General features: G+C 37.4%; 1 protein-coding gene across 1 annotated transcript in view; it reads left to right on the top strand.

Annotated features, from left to right (window-relative positions):
- Nucleotides 1–5,038, top strand: part of LOC139517938 (poly [ADP-ribose] polymerase 1-like) — a 60,154-nt gene extending 55,116 nt beyond the window's left edge. The window contains exon 27 of the mRNA XM_071309495.1: nt 3,798–5,038. Within this exon, the coding sequence (XP_071165596.1) occupies nt 3,798–3,870 (73 nt within the window). The 3' untranslated portion in view covers nt 3,871–5,038. The remainder of the gene's footprint in view (nt 1–3,797) is intronic.
- Nucleotides 5,039–19,534: the final 14,496 nt, after the last annotated feature.

Raw genomic sequence — 19,534 nt, 5'->3', positions numbered from 1 at the left:
GAGAAATGTTTTTCTTTTCTAGTTAAACAAACTGGATAATGATCACTTATTGAAAATTTAGCAACATGTGATTCTAGTATCAAATCTTTATTGGTGACATAAACATGATCAATTAGTGTACTAGAATCAGGTGTAACTCATGTTGCCTCTTGAATTATCTGGTTGAGATTGTAGGTTTCTAATAAACTTAGCCATTTTTGTGGTTGTTTATTAAGTTTTAAAAAATCTATATTAAAATCACCAACTAACATAATATCTGAATAATGATTGATGGCAGTTGTAATTTCTTTTTCAAATTCATCAATCCAATTAATTAGTGAACTAGGAGGTCTGTATACTGAACCTAATAAAAATTATTTTTTTGTGAACTGGTTTAATTTCAAACCACATTGTTTCAATGTCACTTATTTTAAATTAAGCTTTTCTATTAAATGTTACTTTTTCTGAAAAATAAGCAACCAAACCACCTCCACCTCGTGATAGTCTATCTTTTCTGTTTAACATGAACCCAGGAATTTGTATAAAATTATCCTGGGTGTTACTGTCCAAAAATGTTTCACAACAACAGTATATATCTGGAGGATTTTCAGAGAACATTAAATTGTATTTGATTTCATCCAGCTTGTGTTCAAGTCTGTTTACATTATGTGAACTTGTCAAAGAAAAGTCATAAACATTATCCTTTCCTTCAGATGTTTCTTGTAAATTAGGTAATAAATAACAATTATTATTTAGTAAGGCAAATATGAGTTGGAATAAAGAATGAAAAGCCACTATTATGAGTTGGAATAAAAAATGGATGTCCCCATTATGATTTGGAATAAAGAATGATCTACCCCATTATGAGTAAGAATAAAGAATGAAAATGAGTTGGAAAAAAGAATGGACTTCCCCCATTATGAGGTGGAATATTTAATGAAAGTCCCCAGTATGAGTTGGAATGAAGAATAAACGTCCCCATTATGATTTGAAATAAAGAATGGACCCATTATGAGTTGGAATAAAGAATGAAAACCATTATGAGTAAGAATATAAAGAATGAAAAGCCCCATTATGTGTTGGAATCAAAAAAGAACTTCCCCATTATGAGTTGGAATAAAGAATAAAAGTCCCAAGAATGAGTAGGTTTCCCATTCTGAGTTGGAATAAAGAATGGACTTCCTCAATTTGAGTTGGATTAAAGAATGGACTCCCGCATTATGAGTTGGAATAAAGGATGGACTCCCCCATTTTGAGTTGGAATAAAAAATGGACTTCATTGTTCCACTACTAAATTGTCTATTCTTCTTACCAGCACACATAGTACAATTAAAAATCTGATAATAAATTGTTCAAATAAGGCCTTCGAAAATAGTGGAATTAATTACTTTTGGAGTGTCAAGAACTCGTTGGAAGTACTTGATAAATTGCATGCTTATATTGGTGATTTTGAATCTGTTCAAAGTTTTGATTTTTCTACCCTGTATACCAAATTGCCTCACATTCTCATTAAGAAAAAATTCACACACCTAATTAAATGGGCATTTAAAAAGTCAGAAAGTGAATATATGTTCAAACTCTTTTAGGTCATTTTTTAGTAGCAATAAACAAAAAAACTATGTCAATTCGACATGCTTTGATACGATATATGCCCTTGAATTTTTACTAGATAACATTTTTGTTCGCTTTGGGGATTCCGTATATCGTCAGATTATCGGAATTCCAATGGGGACTTACTGTGCACCACTTATTGCGGACCTGTTTTTGTATTGCTATGAGTTACAATTTATGACAAAAATAAGCAAAGACCCATCAAAACAACATCTGATAAACAAATTTAATAATACTTTTAGATATTTGGATGATATTTTGGCTCTCAATAATGACGACTTCTGTATGTATATTAAAGAAATTTATCCAGTTGAACTTACTTTAAATAAAGCTAAAACTAACAATGACCACTGTCCTTTCCTCGATCTTGATATCTATATCCCTAACAGAAAGCTGAATACTAAAATTTATGATAAAAGAGATGATTTTTCTTTTCCTATCGTTAATTATCCATTTTTAGATGGTGACGTTCCCTTGTCACCATCTTACGGTGTTTATATATCTCAACTTGTACGATTCGCTCGTGTATGTAACAATGTTTTAGATTTTAACGAGAGAAATTTATGTATTACTGAAAAATTATTACACCAGGGTTTTCGATATCACAAACTAGTCAAAACATTTACTAAATTTTATCATCGGTATAAGGACATCATTCGTAAATATAGCTCAACATGCAGACTTCTTATAAGTTCAGGTATTTCACATCCAATTTTTTATGGAAATATTCTTTATAAAGCACAAAGGTGTCAGTATTCACCTCAAAAACTAACAAAACCTTTGAATAGACTTATTAAGAAGGGATATAGTTACGGTACTGTTGTCAGGTCATTAAAGATTGCATATTTTGGCGTTAATATTGATTCACTTATAGGGTCTTTGCATTGGAACTTAACACATTTATTCAAAAACCAGTTGTTGGCATGACACGGGTTATGTTCTTCTCATATATATGTTATGATGGTATGATACTAAACCCCTAACGGGAAGGATTGTGCCTGATGTTCATATGATAAAATCATAATCTTTAAGTCAGTTTAATTGAAGTCTGGAGCTGGCATGTCAGTTAACTGCTAGTAGTCTGTTGTTATTTATGTATTATTGTCATTTTGTTTATTTTCTTTGGTTACATCTTCTGACATCAGACTCAGACTTCTCTTGGACTGAATTTTAATGTGCGTATTGTTATGCGTTTACTTTTCTACATTGGCTAGAGGTATTGGGGAGGGTTGAGATCTCACAAACATGTTTAACCCCGCCGCATTTTTGCGCCTGTCCCAAGTCAGGAGCCTCTGGCTTTTGTTAGTCTTGTATTATTTTAATTTAAGTTTCTTGTGTACAATTTGGAAATTAGTATGGCGTTCATTATCACTGAACTAGTATATATTTGTTTAGGGGCCAACTGAAGGACGCCTCCGGGTGCGGGAATTTCTCGCTACATTGAAGACCTGTTGGTGACCTTCTGCTGTTGGTTTTTTCTATAGTCGGGTTGTTGTCTCTTTGGCACATTCCCCATTTCCATTCTCAATTTTATTCCCCATTCTGAGTTTGAATAAAGAATAAAAGTTCCCATTATGAGTTTGAGTGACTTTCCTATCATGAGTTGGAATAAAGAATGGACTCCCCATTATGAGTTGGAAAAAAGAATGAACTCTCCCATTATGAGATGGAATAAAGAATAAACTTCCCCATTATGAGTTGGAAAAAAGAATGAACTTCCCCATTATGAGTTGGAATAACGAATAAACTTCCCCATTATGAGTTGGAATAAAGAATGAACTTCCCCACATTAGTTGGAATAAATACTGGACTTCCCCACATTAGTTGGAATAAAGAATGGACTTCCCTATTATAAGTTAGAATAAAGACTAGACTTCCCCATTATTAGTTGGAATAAGGTATGGACGTTCCCATCATATTTAGAATAAATGGGTTTTAAAAGTTTTAATCAGAAAAAAATCTAATTTAAGTTTTATAAATAAAATAATTATAACTTTTCACTGATTCCCAAGAAGACTTTCTACTGAAGCACAAGGCTATGAACATCTACAATAGGTCACTGTACGACAGGTCACTGTACAACAGTGAGCAAAAACAGTAAAGTAAGTAAATCACTCTGTGATAATATCTCATTATAGATGAATAGATATTTCACCTTAGAATTTTAGATTTGTTTGTCTTTATTTGTTATCCTTAACTGTTATGAGATTTATTGTGTATGATGTTGCCCAGTGTAATATGCAATATCTCCTAAGGATGGACTTCAAATACAAATGGTAATCGGATGACAAAGCTGAGATGTATGGACTAACCTTTAAACCTCACTGTTAGTGTAGATAGATATAGTAATAGACATTTTGCACAAAATACAGTCATATGTTATTCATTGTGAAAGGTTTTACTGATAGAAGCTTTACCGATAGAAGCCTGGGGAGATTTTTTACTTCAAATAGAAGATTTCATTGTGTATTGTGTATAGTAATAGACCATGTGTATGCAGGACTTCATTATATTACACACAAAATGGTTATGCAGAAGGCATGACACATGACGACAATTATCTCTGGACATAACTCTGTAACATAAAGCAGGATTTAAGAAATTTCTGTTTGCTGTGCACAGTGTTTTTACATTTATTTTTACTTTTGAAAAGAAATCCCTATTACCATATGAATTGATTTTTGAGTTGTGACATATATAAAGGATTTGATATGATAGATTTGTATAACAATGGTAGTGATGACAATCAATTCACACAAGAAATGTTCCAATTGTCTGTTCAATAAAAGTTGAATACTTTATGATAGTTGACGACAATTATATACCTATAACTTTGACACTAGTGGCAGTATGTTGTGAGCATTCAATGTTTTTAGTTTTGCTTTAAACTTTATAGTTGTAAACTTTTGTTTGTTTAAGTTTGAACATATTCTTATTGGTTTTAATGTCATGCTATACCAGACAGCTTGTTTAATTCTTAAGTTAGTTTTAAATACTAGTTGTAAACAAATAAGCATATGTTGTAGATTGATTTTCTCTGAACAATTAAAGGGTAACAATTTCCCTCCTGTTTGGAAATATTAAATTATTATTTATACTTTTGAACTACCTTTGAAATTAATTAAAACTACATAAAATGGTAGCAGCTCGTCTAGAGCTAAAATACATTAATAATTTAAAAGTAAAATAAAGTATACACATAATTATATACAACATAACATTTTAATTTGAACAAAGTACTTTTTTTTCTTACACATTACCTGTATTTAGAAATAATGTATACAATTAAATTGCAATTAAAAAGGAAAATAATGATTGAAAAACATTAACATCAATATTCATGTTAGCTTTCAAAACAATTTACACTGTTCATTGTAGAGGAAATGTTAAACAAAGCATATTTGACGTGTATTGCTATGTTAGTGAGAGAAATAAATTGTTAGAAATGTGTTTTGTTACATTGTATATTTGTTTTGGTAATTATATGTACACATTAACTCAGATACTTGCATCTTTAGTGACTTCTGACTTTTTTGTGTACTTGAGTCTTTTAATAGGACAGTTTCCAGAAGTTTTGATTTTATGGTTAATATTTCAGGAGTTTATGACAGTATATCAAGGTCTCATACCACACATTTAAACCCCTATATATTAAGCCTTATTTGTCTTGGCAAAGCTTTGGAAATATAATGATCATTACCTTAGGTCTTATTCATGAGAACCAGGTATTTTACCTTTCTACATGCCAAATATCATAACCTTAAGTCTAATTCATGAGAACCAGGTATTTTACCTTTCTACATGCCAAATGTCATTATCTTAAGTCTATTTCATTAGAATCAGGTATTTTACCTTTCTACATGCCAAATATCATTACCTTAAGTCTAATTCATTAGAATCAGGTATTTTACCTTTCTACATGCCAAATGTCATTACCTTAAGTCTAATTCACGAGAATCAGGTATTTTACCTTCCTACATGCCAAATGTCATTCATTACCTTAAGTCTAATTCATGAGAACCAGGTATTTTACCTTTCTACATGCCAAATGTCATTACCTTAAGTCTAATTCATTAGAATCAGGTATTTTACCTTTCTACATGCCAAATGTCATTACCTTAAGTCTAATTCATGAGAATCAGGTATTTTACCTTACTACATGCCAAATGTCATTACCTTAAGTCTAATTCATTAGAATCAGGTATTTTACCTTTCTACATGCCAAATGTCATTACCTTAAGTCTAATTCATGAGAACCAGGTATTTTACCTTTCTACATGCCAAATGTCATTACCTTAAGTCTAATTCATGAGAACCAGGTATTTTACCTTTCTACATGCCAAATGTCATTACCTTAAGTCTAATTCATGAGAACCAGGTATTTTACCTTTCTACATGCCAAATGTCATTACCTTAAGTCTAATTCATGAGAACCAGGTATTTTACCTTCCTACATGCCAAATATCATTACCTTAAGTCTAATTCATTAGAATCAGGTATTTTACCTTTCTACATGCCAAATGTCATTACCTTAAGTCTAATTCATGAGAATCAGGTATTTTACCTTTCTACATGCCAAATGTCATTACCTTAAGTCTAATTCACGAGAATCAGGTATTTTACCTTCCTACATGCCAAATGTCATTCATTACCTTAAGTCTAATTCATGAGAACCAGGTATTTTACCTTTCTACATGCCAAATGTCATTACCTTAAGTCTAATTCATTAGAATCAGGTATTTTACCTTTCTACATGCCAAATGTCATTACCTTAAGTCTAATTCATTAGAATCAGGTATTTTACCTTTCTACATGCCAAATGTCATTACCTTAAGTCTAATTCATGAGAACCAGGTATTTTACCTTCCTACATGCCAAATATCATTACCTTAAGTCTAATTCATGAGAATCAGGTATTTTACCTTACTACATGCCAAATGTCATTACCTTAAGTCTAATTCATTAGAATCAGGTATTTTACCTTTCTACATGCCAAATGTCATTACCTTAAGTCTAATTCATGAGAACCAGGTATTTTACCTTTCTACATGCCAAATGTCATTACCTTAAGTCTAATTCATTAGAATCCGGTATTTTACCTTACTACATGCCAAATGTCATTACCTTAAGTCTAATTCATGAGAACCAGGTATTTTACCTTTCTACATGCCAAATGTCATTACCTTAAGTCTATTTCATTAGAACCAGGTATTTTACCTTTCTACATGCCAAATATCATTACCTTAAGTCTAATTCATGAGAATCAGGTATTTTACCTTACTACATGCCAAATGTCATTACCTTAAGTCTAATTCATTAGAATCAGGTATTTTACCTTTCTACATGCCAAATGTCATTACCTTAAGTCTAATTCATGAGAACCAGGTATTTTACCTTTCTACATGCCAAATGTCATTACCTTAAGTCTAATTCATTAGAATCCGGTATTTTACCTTACTACATGCCAAATGTCATTACCTTAAGTCTAATTCATGAGAACCAGGTATTTTACCTTTCTACATGCCAAATGTCATTACCTTAAGTCTAATTCATGAGAACCAGGTATTTTACCTTTCTACATGCCAAATGTCATTACCTTAAGTCTAATTCATTAGAATCAGGTATTTTACCTTTCTACATGCCAAATGTCATAACCTTAAGTCTTATTCAATAGAATCAGGTATTTTACCTTTCTACATGCCAAATATCATTACCTTAAGTCTAATTCATGAGAATCAGGTATTTTACCTTTCTACATGCCAAATGTCATTGAATGTTTAAAATGTTGTAGTGACACATGACATTCTGGAGATCATATACTACTATGAATAACACTCCGATTATCTGAAACCTTTAGAAATATAAAGTAAGGAGATATGGTATGGTTGTCAATGATACAACTATCCAGCAGAGACCTAATAGATGTAATCTTGTAATAAGGTATTAGCTGTATTAATACTATTATAATAACTTCTGCACTTCCTATTGATATTGGAATAATCTTGTGTATTGATTCCTATTTCTGATAACTTGATAATGGGTCTGAATTTTATACTTTATATTTCCTTATAGGGATGTATAAAGTACTATAACACAGGACAAAGAAGTTTAAAAAATGTCATTTTCACCTCATTTGAGGTTAGTTAATGTTTGTGTGGTTGGTTGACTCTTAATTCTTTTGAAAGTATTTAAATCCTCTGTGTTTGGTAAGAAAGGTTAAGGCAGTGGCTTATGTGCTGGTGTTGACAGAGAACAATAAATTTGCTATTTTCCCAGTTATATAAAAATAAAAAAAGAAGATGGGGTATGATTGCCTATGAGACCACTCTCCACAAGAGACCAAAATGACACAGAAATGAACAACTATAGGTCACTGTACGGCCTTCAACAATGAGCAAAAGCCCATACCGCATAGTCAGCTATAAAAGGCCCGGAAATGACAATGTAAAACAAGTCAAACGAGAAAACTAATTGCCTAATTTATTTACAAAAAATGAACTAAAAAAAAATATGAAACACATAAACAAACGACAACCACTGAATTATAGGCTTCTGACTTGGGACAGGCACATACATACAGATGTGGCGGGGTTAAACATGTTAGCGGCGATCCCCACCCTCTCCTAACCTGGGAAAGTGGTATAACAGTACAACATATTAACTAACTATAAAAACCAGTTGAAAAAGCACACAAAAAAGTCATGCTGAAGTTTATAAATTGAATTTAAATTCCTATGTTACAGCTCTTTTCATAATGCTAGAACGTTTAAAGGTTTGATTGACTTGCTTGCTTTGTTTGAATAAATGTTTGCTGAAGCATTGTAATTAAGATTGACTTCTCCAAACAGTAGGTGGAGTTATACCTGTGGATAGGTAAATTTGATTATTTGATAATGTCGAATCAAATTTAGATATAATGTATACAAGTTTAAACTTGGTGTCCCCTGTCTTCATCCCTCCAGTGTTAACTATTTCAAACACCTTATCTTGTATCTTAAATACCGATACCTGACGTTTCCGTTTGTCATATGTCGAATGTCCTAAATATGAAAAAGATTAGAAGATGTGGTATGATTGCCATTGAGACAACTGTCCATAAGAGACCAAAATGACACAGACATTAACAACTATAGGTCACCGTACGGACTTAAACAAAGAGTAAATAAAGGCAACAGTAGTATAAAGTAAAAACACAAAAATACTGAACTCCGAGGAAAATTCAAAAAGGAAAGTCCCAAATAAAATGGCAAAATCAATAGTTCAAACACATCAAACGAATGGATAACAACCGTCATATTCCTGGCCCCGATATGACAATGTAAAACAATTCAAACGAGAAAACTAACGGCCTTATTTATACATAAAAATGAACGAAAAACAAATATGTAACACAAATGACAATCACTGGATTACAGGCTCCTGACTTGGGACAGGCACATACGTTAATAATGTGGCTGGGTTAAACATGTTAGTGGGATCCCAACCCTCCCCTAACCTTGGACAGTGGTATAACAGTACAACATAAGAACGAACTATAAAAATCATTTGAAAAAGGCTTAACTCATCAGATGAACAAAAATACAAGTGGACATGCCGGGTACTTGTACATCCCGATAATAAATGAACTTGTAAATTTTATCCGTTTCATAATTTACAGTAACTGTTGTACATCATTGTTTTTATTAATTTCAAGCTGAATATTTTATCAAAACAAAACGTTTGTTTTTATTATTAATCCATCAAAAGACAAGTATCACAATAATTAGTGATTCGAATTATTTTGTCATTGAACAATTAATTATCCTAAACAAGCCATAAACTTTTAAATATTTCAATATTTCAATAAATTTCAAGAATATACATGATATATATACCATAGAAATATCTGAATAAGTTAATTCAACTTCAATGCCTTCAATATTAATATTTTTATAGTAGGGCGAACGGACTCTATGGGCGAACGAACTCAGAGCGAACGGACCTAGGGCGAACATGTTATTAGGGCGAACGGTCCCGATACCGTTAAAATAGCTGGTTTCTTACTTTATTTTCACAAATAGTACAACTAGATTATATGATACCTGAATGTAAGCAAATCATATGATATATAGGTGGAGTCATTTGGGCCACTCTCCCCCTCCTGTTTGATTACTTTGAAACGGATGAGATCCCCACCCCTCAACCATATACATTCATGTATGGGACTATATAACTAATCAAATGAAATATAGGGGAAGCCAAATGGCGATTCATTAGTTTCTCCAAGATTACGCTGACATGTTCTTTGCAAAAGTATAAAATTTAAATTCAATCACACTTGTAACTAAATGGGAATTATTGACAAATTGCACCCTTTAATAGTTATCTAAGGTAGCAGGATTCAGTGGCGGATCCAGAACTTTTCCTAAGGGGGTGGGGAGGGGGGGCGCTCCAGTCATGCTTCAATGATTCCCTATATAACCAACCAAATTTTTCCCACGAAAGGGGGGCCAGCCCCACCCCCTGGATCCGCCTATGGGATTATAATTTAATACGCCAGACGCGCGTTTCGTCTAGATAAGACTCATCAGTGACGCTCAGGTCAAAGTATAACAAGTACAAAGTTGAAGAGCATTGAGGACCCAAAATTCAAAAAAGTTGAGCCAAATACGGCCAAGATATAAATCTATGCCTGAGATACGGAATTCCTTAGTTTTCCGAAAAAAATAATAGTTTTGTAAACAGAAAATTTATGAAATTTACCATATAATTGATATTCATGCCAATATCGAAGTGCTGACTACTGAGCTGGTGATAGTTCCCTCGGAGACGAAACGTCCACCAGCAATGGCATTGGCCCAGTGGTGTAAATAGTTATTACAGGTACCAGAATTATAATTTAAGGGAGTTTGATTGAATCTACACCAGACGCGCGTTTCGTGATTATTAAACCGTGTAAAAATCAGGACTGGATTTATCTACTATTGGTCTATTGCGATTGGTTTCACCCTTCTGATTTATAGTGCTGGTAGTTTAGACTGTCAAAATTGTTGTTGTCTTGAAATAAAGGTGAGTGCTCAGTCGGTCTTGTACTTTTCGATTTTTTTTTGTATGTTTCGGCCACAGCATAAGTGCCATGTAACTGAACAGCTGCTGATGTTTGAAAGGATGAAGAAGTGCTGAATTGTAAGTTTAGATAGTCTAGTTCAGGGCCGTATATGGCCTCCCCTGGAAGAAAATGTTTTTGGACCCTTTTTAGACAAAAAATGATTTTTTTTCGTTTTTTTCCCTGTATGTAATGTACCTCCCCAGAATCCACCACTTGCTAGAATTTTGTTACATTTCAATAATTAAGCACCTAAAAATATTGAATACAGTTGTCTGCTCTATGGTCGGGTTGTTGTCTCTTTGACACATTCCCCATTTTCATTCTCAATTTTATAATTCAGATTAAGATTAGACTAGTGTGGATCTAGCCGTCGATAGCAGCCGGCGTTAATATTCATAAGGCCAGCCTTCAATAATATTCATGAGCCGGCAATAATATTCATGAGATGACTTGCGTTCGAAGAAGTGTTGTTAGAAACTATGAACGATAACTATGATAAATTACGTTCCTATTTATATGTGATATTACTTCAAACAGGCATGTGAATGGGTGTCTTCTTCTAGGTCCGCGTTTACTAAATTAACTTTTGGTCTTCTTCAAGGACTTCTAGGTCTGCTTCTTAAATAACATTGTAAATGTAATAAAAACAATGCAAATGCTTCCATAAATATAAAACAAAGTAATGGTCTTTTAACATTCTGTGATAATAGAAATAATGTAAACTGAAGCAATAACAAGTTGAAATAAATATAATTAAATATAGAAATTTAATGGGACATTACAACAAAAAAATAAAGTAAAGAACAGTTCTTATTAAAATTTTGTGATTATTGAATTAATGTAAGCTACAATAAATAAAAAAAATAATTGAATACTAGTATAGAAATTTAGGTATTACAGAGAATTGATGGTCATATGGGCATTCCATAATTTGTTCGTTGTTCGTTGTCTACAAATATAGTCCAATCATGAAACTAAAACATACAATACAGACAGTATTTTCTATTTAAACAGATCAGAAAAAATAGAAACATAGTTAATTGCAGAAATAAAAACAACAGAAAAATAAAAACTGCCAAGTACTATTTCAATGACATATAATTCTTCAAAATTACGGAGACCAATCTCAGTCATTAATCTTAACATTAACAATTTATATCATTGCCTTTAAAATGGCCCATAGCACTTATGCCCTAAACCCGTACGAGTTAGTCAGGAAAGGATAAGGGGGGGGGGGGGGGGGGTTACCCTGGTATATCACAAATTCGAAAATGAACTATTGCCGGCTGGCCAAACGAAGAGATTCTCCACGTGGGCAATAATACCAGAGGAAGAGGTACTTATTGCCTTTAAAATGGCTCTTAGCACTTGTACCCTAGACCCGTACGAGTTTGTCAGTAGAGGGTTAAAAGGGGGGATATGGTATTCCGGTTTACAACGAATTCGAACTGAACTATTGCCGGCTGGCCAAACTAAGAGATTCTCCACATCGACCATCATACCAGAGGTAGAGGTTGGTATTGCCTATAAAATGGCCCAGAGCACTTATGCCCTAGACCCGTACGAGTTAGTCTGGAAAGGATAAGGGGGGTACCCTGGTATATCACAAATTCTAAAATGAACTATTGCCGGCTGGCCAAATAAAGAGATTCTCCACGTGGGCAATGATACCAGAGGAAGAGGTACTTATTGCCTTTAAAATGGCCCATAGCACTTGTACCCTAGACCCGTACGAGTTTGTCAGTAGAGGGTTAAAAGGGTGGATATCGTATTCCGGTTTACAACGAATTCGAACTGAACTATTGCCGGCTGGTCAAACTAAGAAATTCTCCACATCAACCATCATACCAGAGGTAGAGGTTGGTATTGCCTATAAAATGGCTCATAGCACTTATGCCCTAGACCCGTACGAGTTAGTCAGGGAAGGATAAGGGGGGTACCCTGGTATATCATAAATTCGAAAATGAACTATTGCCGGCTGGCCAAACGAAGAGATTCTCCACGTGGGCAATGATACCAGAGGAAGAGGTATTTATTGCCTTTAAAATGGCCCATAGCACTTGTACCCTAGACCCGTACGAGTTTGTCAGTAGAGGGTTAAAAGGGGGGATATGATATTCCGGTTTACAACGAATTCGAACTGAACTATTGCCGGCTGGCCAAACTAAGAGATTCTCCACATCGACCATCACACCAGAGGTAGAGGTTGGTATTGCCTATAAAATGGCCCAGAGCACTTATGCCCTAGACCCGTACGAGTTAGTCTGGAAAGGATAAGGGGGGTACTCTGGTATATCACAAATTCTAAAATGAACTATTGCCGGCTGGCCAAACGAAGAGATTCTCCACGTGGGCAATGATACCAGAGGAAGAGGTACTTATTGCTTAAAAAATAGTCCTTAACACTTGTACCCTAGACCCGTACGAGTTTGTCAGTAGAGGGTTAAAAGGGGGGATATGGTATTTCGGTTTACAACGAATTCGAACTGAACTATTGCCGGCTGGCCAAACTAAGAGATTCTCCACATCGACCATCATACCAGAGGTAGAGGTTGGTATTGCCTATAAAATGGTCCAGAGCACTTATGCCCTAGACCCGTACGAGTTAGTCTGGAAAGGATAAGGGGGGTACCCTGGTATATCACAAATTCTAAAATGAACTATTGCCGGCTGGCCAAATACAGAGATTCTCCACGTGGGCAATGATACCAGAGGAAGAGGTACTTATTGCCTTTAAAATGGCCCATAGCACTTGTACCCTAGACCCGTACGAGTTTGTCAGTAGAGGGTTAAAAGGGTGGATATCGTATTCCGGTTTACAACGAATTCGAACTGAACTATTGCCGGCTGGTCAAACTAAGAAATTCTCCACATCAACCATCATACCAGAGGTAGAGGTTGGTATTGCCTATAAAATGGCTCATAGCACTTATGCCCTAGACCCGTACGAGTTAGTCTGGAAAGGATAAGGGGGGTACTCTGGTATATCACAAATTCTAAAATGAACTATTGCCGGCTGGCCAAACGAAGAGATTCTCCACGTGGGCAATGATACCAGAGGAAGAGGTACTTATTGCTTAAAAAATAGTCCTTAACACTTGTACCCTAGACCCGTACGAGTTTGTCAGTAGAGGGTTAAAAGGGGGGATATGGTATTTCGGTTTACAACGAATTCGAACTGAACTATTGCCGGCTGGCCAAACTAAGAGATTCTCCACATCGACCATCATACCAGAGGTAGAGGTTGGTATTGCCTATAAAATGGCCCAGAGCACTTATGCCCTAGACCCGTACGAGTTAGTCTGGAAAGGATAAGGGGGGTACTCTGGTATATCACAAATTCTAAAATGAACTATTGCCGGCTGGCCAAATACAGAGATTCTCCACGTGGGCAATGATACCAGAGGAAGAGGTACTTATTGCCTTTAAAATGGCCCATAGCACTTGTACCCTAGACCCGTACGAGTTTGTCAGTAGAGGGTTAAAAGGGGGGATATGATATTCCGGTTTACAACGAATTCGAACTGAACTATTGCCGGCTGGCCAAACTAAGAGATTCTCCACATCGACCATCATACCAGAGGTAGAGGTTGGTATTGCCTATAAAATGGCCCAGAGCACTTATGCCCTAGACCCGTACGAGTTAGTCTGGAAAGGATAAGGGGGGTACTCTGGTATATCACAAATTCTAAAATGAACTATTGCCGGCTGGCCAAACGAAGAGATTCTCCACGTGGGCAATGATACCAGAGGAAGAGGTACTTATTGCTTAAAAAATAGTCCTTAACACTTGTACCCTAGACCCGTACGAGTTTGTCAGTAGAGGGTTAAAAGGGGGGATATGGTATTTCGGTTTACAACGAATTCGAACTGAACTATTGCCGGCTGGCCAAACTAAGAGATTCTCCACATCGACCATCATACCAGAGGTAGAGGTTGGTATTGCCTATAAAATGGCCCAGAGCACTTATGCCCTAGACCCGTACGAGTTAGTCTGGAAAGGATAAGGGGGGTACCCTGGTATATCACAAATTCTAAAATGAACTATTGCCGGCTGGCCAAATACAGAGATTCTCCACGTGGGCAATGATACCAGAGGAAGAGGTACTTATTGCCTTTAAAATGGCCCATATCACTTGTACCCTAGACCCGTACGAGTTTGTCAGTAGAGGGTTAAAAGGGTGGATATCGTATTCCGGTTTACAACGAATTCGAACTGAACTATTGCCGGCTGGTCAAACTAAGAAATTCTCCACATCAACCATCATACCAGAGGTAGAGGTTGGTATTGCCTATAAAATGGCTCATAGCACTTATGCCCTAGACCCGTACGAGTTAGTCAGGGAAGGATAAGGGGGGTACCCTGGTATATCATAAATTCGAAAATGAACTATTGCCGGCTGGCCAAACGAAGAGATTCTCCACGTGGGCAATGATACCAGAGGAAGAGGTACTTATTGCCTTTAAAATGGCCCATAGCACTTGTACCCTAGACCCGTACGAGTTTGTCAGTAGAGGGTTAAAAGGGGGGATATGATATTCCGGTTTACAACGAATTCGAACTGAACTATTGCCGGCTGGCCAAACTAAGAGATTCTCCACATCGACCATCATACCAGAGGTAGAGGTTGGTATTGCCTATAAAATGGCCCAGAGCACTTATGCCCTAGACCCGTACGAGTTAGTCTGGAAAGGATAAGGGGGGTACTCTGGTATATCACAAATTCTAAAATGAACTATTGCCGGCTGGCCAAACGAAGAGATTCTCCACGTGGGCAATGATACCAGAGGAAGAGGTACTTATTGCTTAAAAAATAATCCTTAACACTTGTACCCTAGACCCGTACGAGTTTGTCAGTAGAGGGTTAAAAGGGGGGATATGGTATTTCGGTTTACAACGAATTCGAACTGAACTATTGCCGGTTGGCCAAACTAAGAGATTCTCCACATCGACCATCATACCAGAGGTAGAGGTTGGTATTGCCTATAAAATGGCTCATAGCACTTATGCCCTAGACCCGTACGAGTTAGTCTGGAAAGGATAAGGGGGGTACCCTGGTATATCACAAATTCTAAAATGAACTATTGCCGACTGGCCAAATAAAGAGATTCTCCACGTGGGCAATGATACCAGAGGAAGAGGTACTTATTGCCTTTAAAATGGCCTATAGCACTTGTACCCTAGACCCGTACGAGTTTGTCAGTGGAGGGTTAAAAGGGTGGATATCGTATTCCGGTTTACAACGAATTCGAACTGAACTATTGCCGGCTGGTCAAACTAAGAAATTCTCCACATCAACCATCATACCAGAGGTAGAGGTTGGTATTGCCTATAAAATGGCTCATAGCACTTATGCCCTAGACCCGTACGAGTTAGTCAGGGAAGGATAAGGGGGGTACCCTGGTATATCACAAATTCGAAAATGAACTATTGCCGGCTGGCCAAACGAAGAGATTCTCCACGTGGGCAATGATACCAGAGGAAGAGGTACTTATTGCCTTTAAAATGGCCCATAGCACTTGTACCCTAGACCCGTACGAGTTTGTCAGTAGAGGGTTAAAAGGGGGATATGATATTCCGGTGTACAACGAATTCGAACTGAACTATTGCCGGCTGGCCAAACTAAGAGATTCTCCACATCAACCATCATACCAGAGGTAGAGGCTGGTATTGTCTATAAAATGGCTCAGAGCACTTATACCCTAGACCCATACGAATTAGTCTGGAAAGGATAAGGGGGGTACCCTGGTATATCACAAATTCGAAAATGAACTATTGCCGGCTGGCCAAATGAAGAGATTCTCCACGTGGGCAATGATACCAGAGGAAGAGGTACTTATTGCCTTTAAAATGGCATATAGCACTTGTATCCTAGACCCGTACGAGTTTGTCAGAAGAAGGTTAAAAGGGGGATATGGTATTCCGGTTTACAACGAATTCGAACTGAACTATTGCCGGCTGGCCAAACTAAGAGATTCTCCACATCGACCATCATACCAGAGGTAGAGGTTGGTATTGCCTCTAAAATGGCCGATAGCACTTATGCCCTAGACTCGTACGAGTCAGTCAGCAAAGGGAAAGGGGTTTATTGAACTATTGCCGGCTGGCCAAACTAAGAGATTCTCCACATCGACCATTATACCAGAGGTAGAGGTTGGTATTGCCTCTAAAATGGCCCATAGCACTTATACCCTAGACCCGTACGAGTTAGTCAGAAAAGGATAAGGGGGGTAACCTGGTATATCATAAATTTGAAAATGAACTATTGCCGGCTGGCCAAACGAAGAGATTCTCCACGTGGGCAATGATACCAGAGGAAGAGGTACTTATTGCCTTTAAAATGGCCCATATCACTTGTATCCTAGACCCGTACGAGTTTGTCAGTAGAGGGTTAAAAGGGGGGATATGGTATTCCTGTTTACAACGAATTCGAACTGAACTATTGCCGGCTGGCCAAACTAAGAGATTCTCCACATCAACCATCATACCAGAGGTAGAGGTTGGTATTGCCTATAAAATGGCTCATAGCACTTATGCCCTTGACCCGTACGAGTTAGTCAGGAAAGGATAAGGGGGGTACCCTGGTATATCACAAATTCTAAAATGAACTATTGCCGGCTGGCCAAACGAAGAGATTCTCCACGTGGGCAATGATACCAGAGGAAGAGGTACTTATTGCCTTTAAAATGGCCCATAGCACTTGTACCCTAGACCCGTACGAGTTTGTCAGTAGAGGGTTAAAAGGAGGGATATGATATTCCGGTTTACATCGAATTCGAACTAAACTATTGCCGGCTGGCCAAACTAAGAAATTTTCCACATCGACCATCATACCAGATGTAAAGGTTGGTATTGCCTATAAAATGGCCCAGAGCACTTATGCCCTAGACCCGTACGAGTTAGTCTGGAAAGGATAAAGGGGGGTACCCTGGTATATCACAAATTCTAAAATGAACTATTGCCGGCTGGCCAAACGAAGAGATTCTCCACGTGGGCAATGATACCAGAGGAAGAGGTACTTATTACCTTTAAAATGGCTCATAGCACTTGTACCCTAGACCCGTACGAGTTTGTCAGTAGAAGGCTAAAAGGGGGGATATGGTATTCCGGTTTACAACGAATTCGAACTGAACTATTGCCGGCTGGCCAAACTAAGAGATTCTCCGCATCGACCATCATACCAGAGGTAGAGGCTGGTATTGTCTATAAAATGGCTCAGAGCACTTATGCCCTAGACCCGTACGAATTAGTCTGGAAAGGATAAGGGGGGGTACCCTGGTATATCACAAATTCCAAAATGAACTATTGCCGGCTGGCCAAACGAAGAGATTCTCCACGTGGGCAATGATACCAGAGGAAGAGGTACTTATTGCCTTTAAAATGGCATATAGCACTTGTATCCTAGACCCGTACGAGTTTGTCAGTAGAGGGTTGAAAGGGGGGATATGGTATTCTGGTTTACAATGAATTCCAACTGAACTATTGCCGGCTGGCCAAACTAAGAGATTCTCCACATCAACCATCATACCAGAGGTAAAGGTTGGTATTGCCTATAAAATGGCCGAGACCACTTATGCCCTAGACCCGTACGAGTTAATCAGAAAAGGATAAGGGGGGTACCCTGGTATATCACAAATTCGAAAATGAACTATTGCCGGCTGGCCAAACGAAGAGATTCTCCACGTGGGAAATTATACCAGAGGAAGAGGTACTTATTGCCTTTAAAATGGCCCATAGCACTTGTACCCTAGACCCGTACGAGTTTGTCAGTAGAAGGTTAAAAGGGGGATATGGAATTCCGGTTTACAACGAATTCGAACTGAACTATTGCCGGCTGGCCAAACTAAGAGATTCTCCACATCGACCATCATACCAGAGGTAGAGGTTGGTATTGCCTATAAAATGGCTCATAGCACTTATGCCCTAGACCCGTACGAGTTATTCTTGAAAGGATAAGGGTGGTACCCTGGTATATCACAAATTCGAAAATGAACTATTGCCGGCTGGCCAAACGAAGAAATTCTCCACGTGGGCAATTATACCAGAGGAAGAGGTACTTATTGCCTTTAAAATGGCATATAGCACTTGTATCCTAGACCCGTACGAGTTTGTCAGTAGAGGGTTAAAAGGGGGGATATGGTATTCCGGTTTACAACGAATTCGAACTGAACTATTGCCGGCTGGCCAAACTAAGAGATTCTCCACATCAACCATCATACCAGAGGTAGAGGTTGGTATTGCCTATAAAATGGCCGAGAGCACTTATGCCCTAGACCCGTACGAGTTAGTCAGAAAAGGATAAGGGGGTACCCTGGTATATCACAAATTCGAAAATGAACTATTGCCGGCTGGCCAAACGAAGAGATTCTCCACGTGGGCAATGATACCAGAGGAAGAGGTACTTATTGCCTTTAAAATGGCCCATAGCACTTGTACCCTAGACCCGTACGAGTTTGTCAGTAGAGGGTTAAAAGGGAGGATATGGTATTCCGGTTTACAATGAATTCGAACTGAACTATTGCCGGCTGGCCAAACTAAGAGATTCTCCACATCGACCATCATACCAGAGGTAGAGGTTGGTATGGCCTATAAAATGGCCCAGAGCACTTATGCCCTAGACCCGTACGAGTTAGTCAGAAAAGGATAAGGGGGGTACCCTCGTATATCACAAATTCGAAAATGAATTATTGCCGGCTGGCCAAACGAAGAGATTCTCAACGTGGGCAATGATACCAGAGGAAGAGGTACTTATTGCCTTTAAAATGGATCAGAACACTTGTACCCTAGACCCGTACGAGTTTGTCAGTAGAGGGTTAAAAGGGGGATATGGTATCCCGGAAACAACGAATTCAAAC

Source organism: Mytilus edulis, chromosome 3, assembly GCF_963676685.1.
Source record: "Mytilus edulis chromosome 3, xbMytEdul2.2, whole genome shotgun sequence".
Classification (NCBI taxonomy): domain Eukaryota; kingdom Metazoa; phylum Mollusca; class Bivalvia; order Mytilida; family Mytilidae; genus Mytilus; species Mytilus edulis.
The sequence above is the reverse complement of the archived record's forward strand: the minus strand, read 5'-3'. Positions and strand labels throughout refer to the sequence as shown.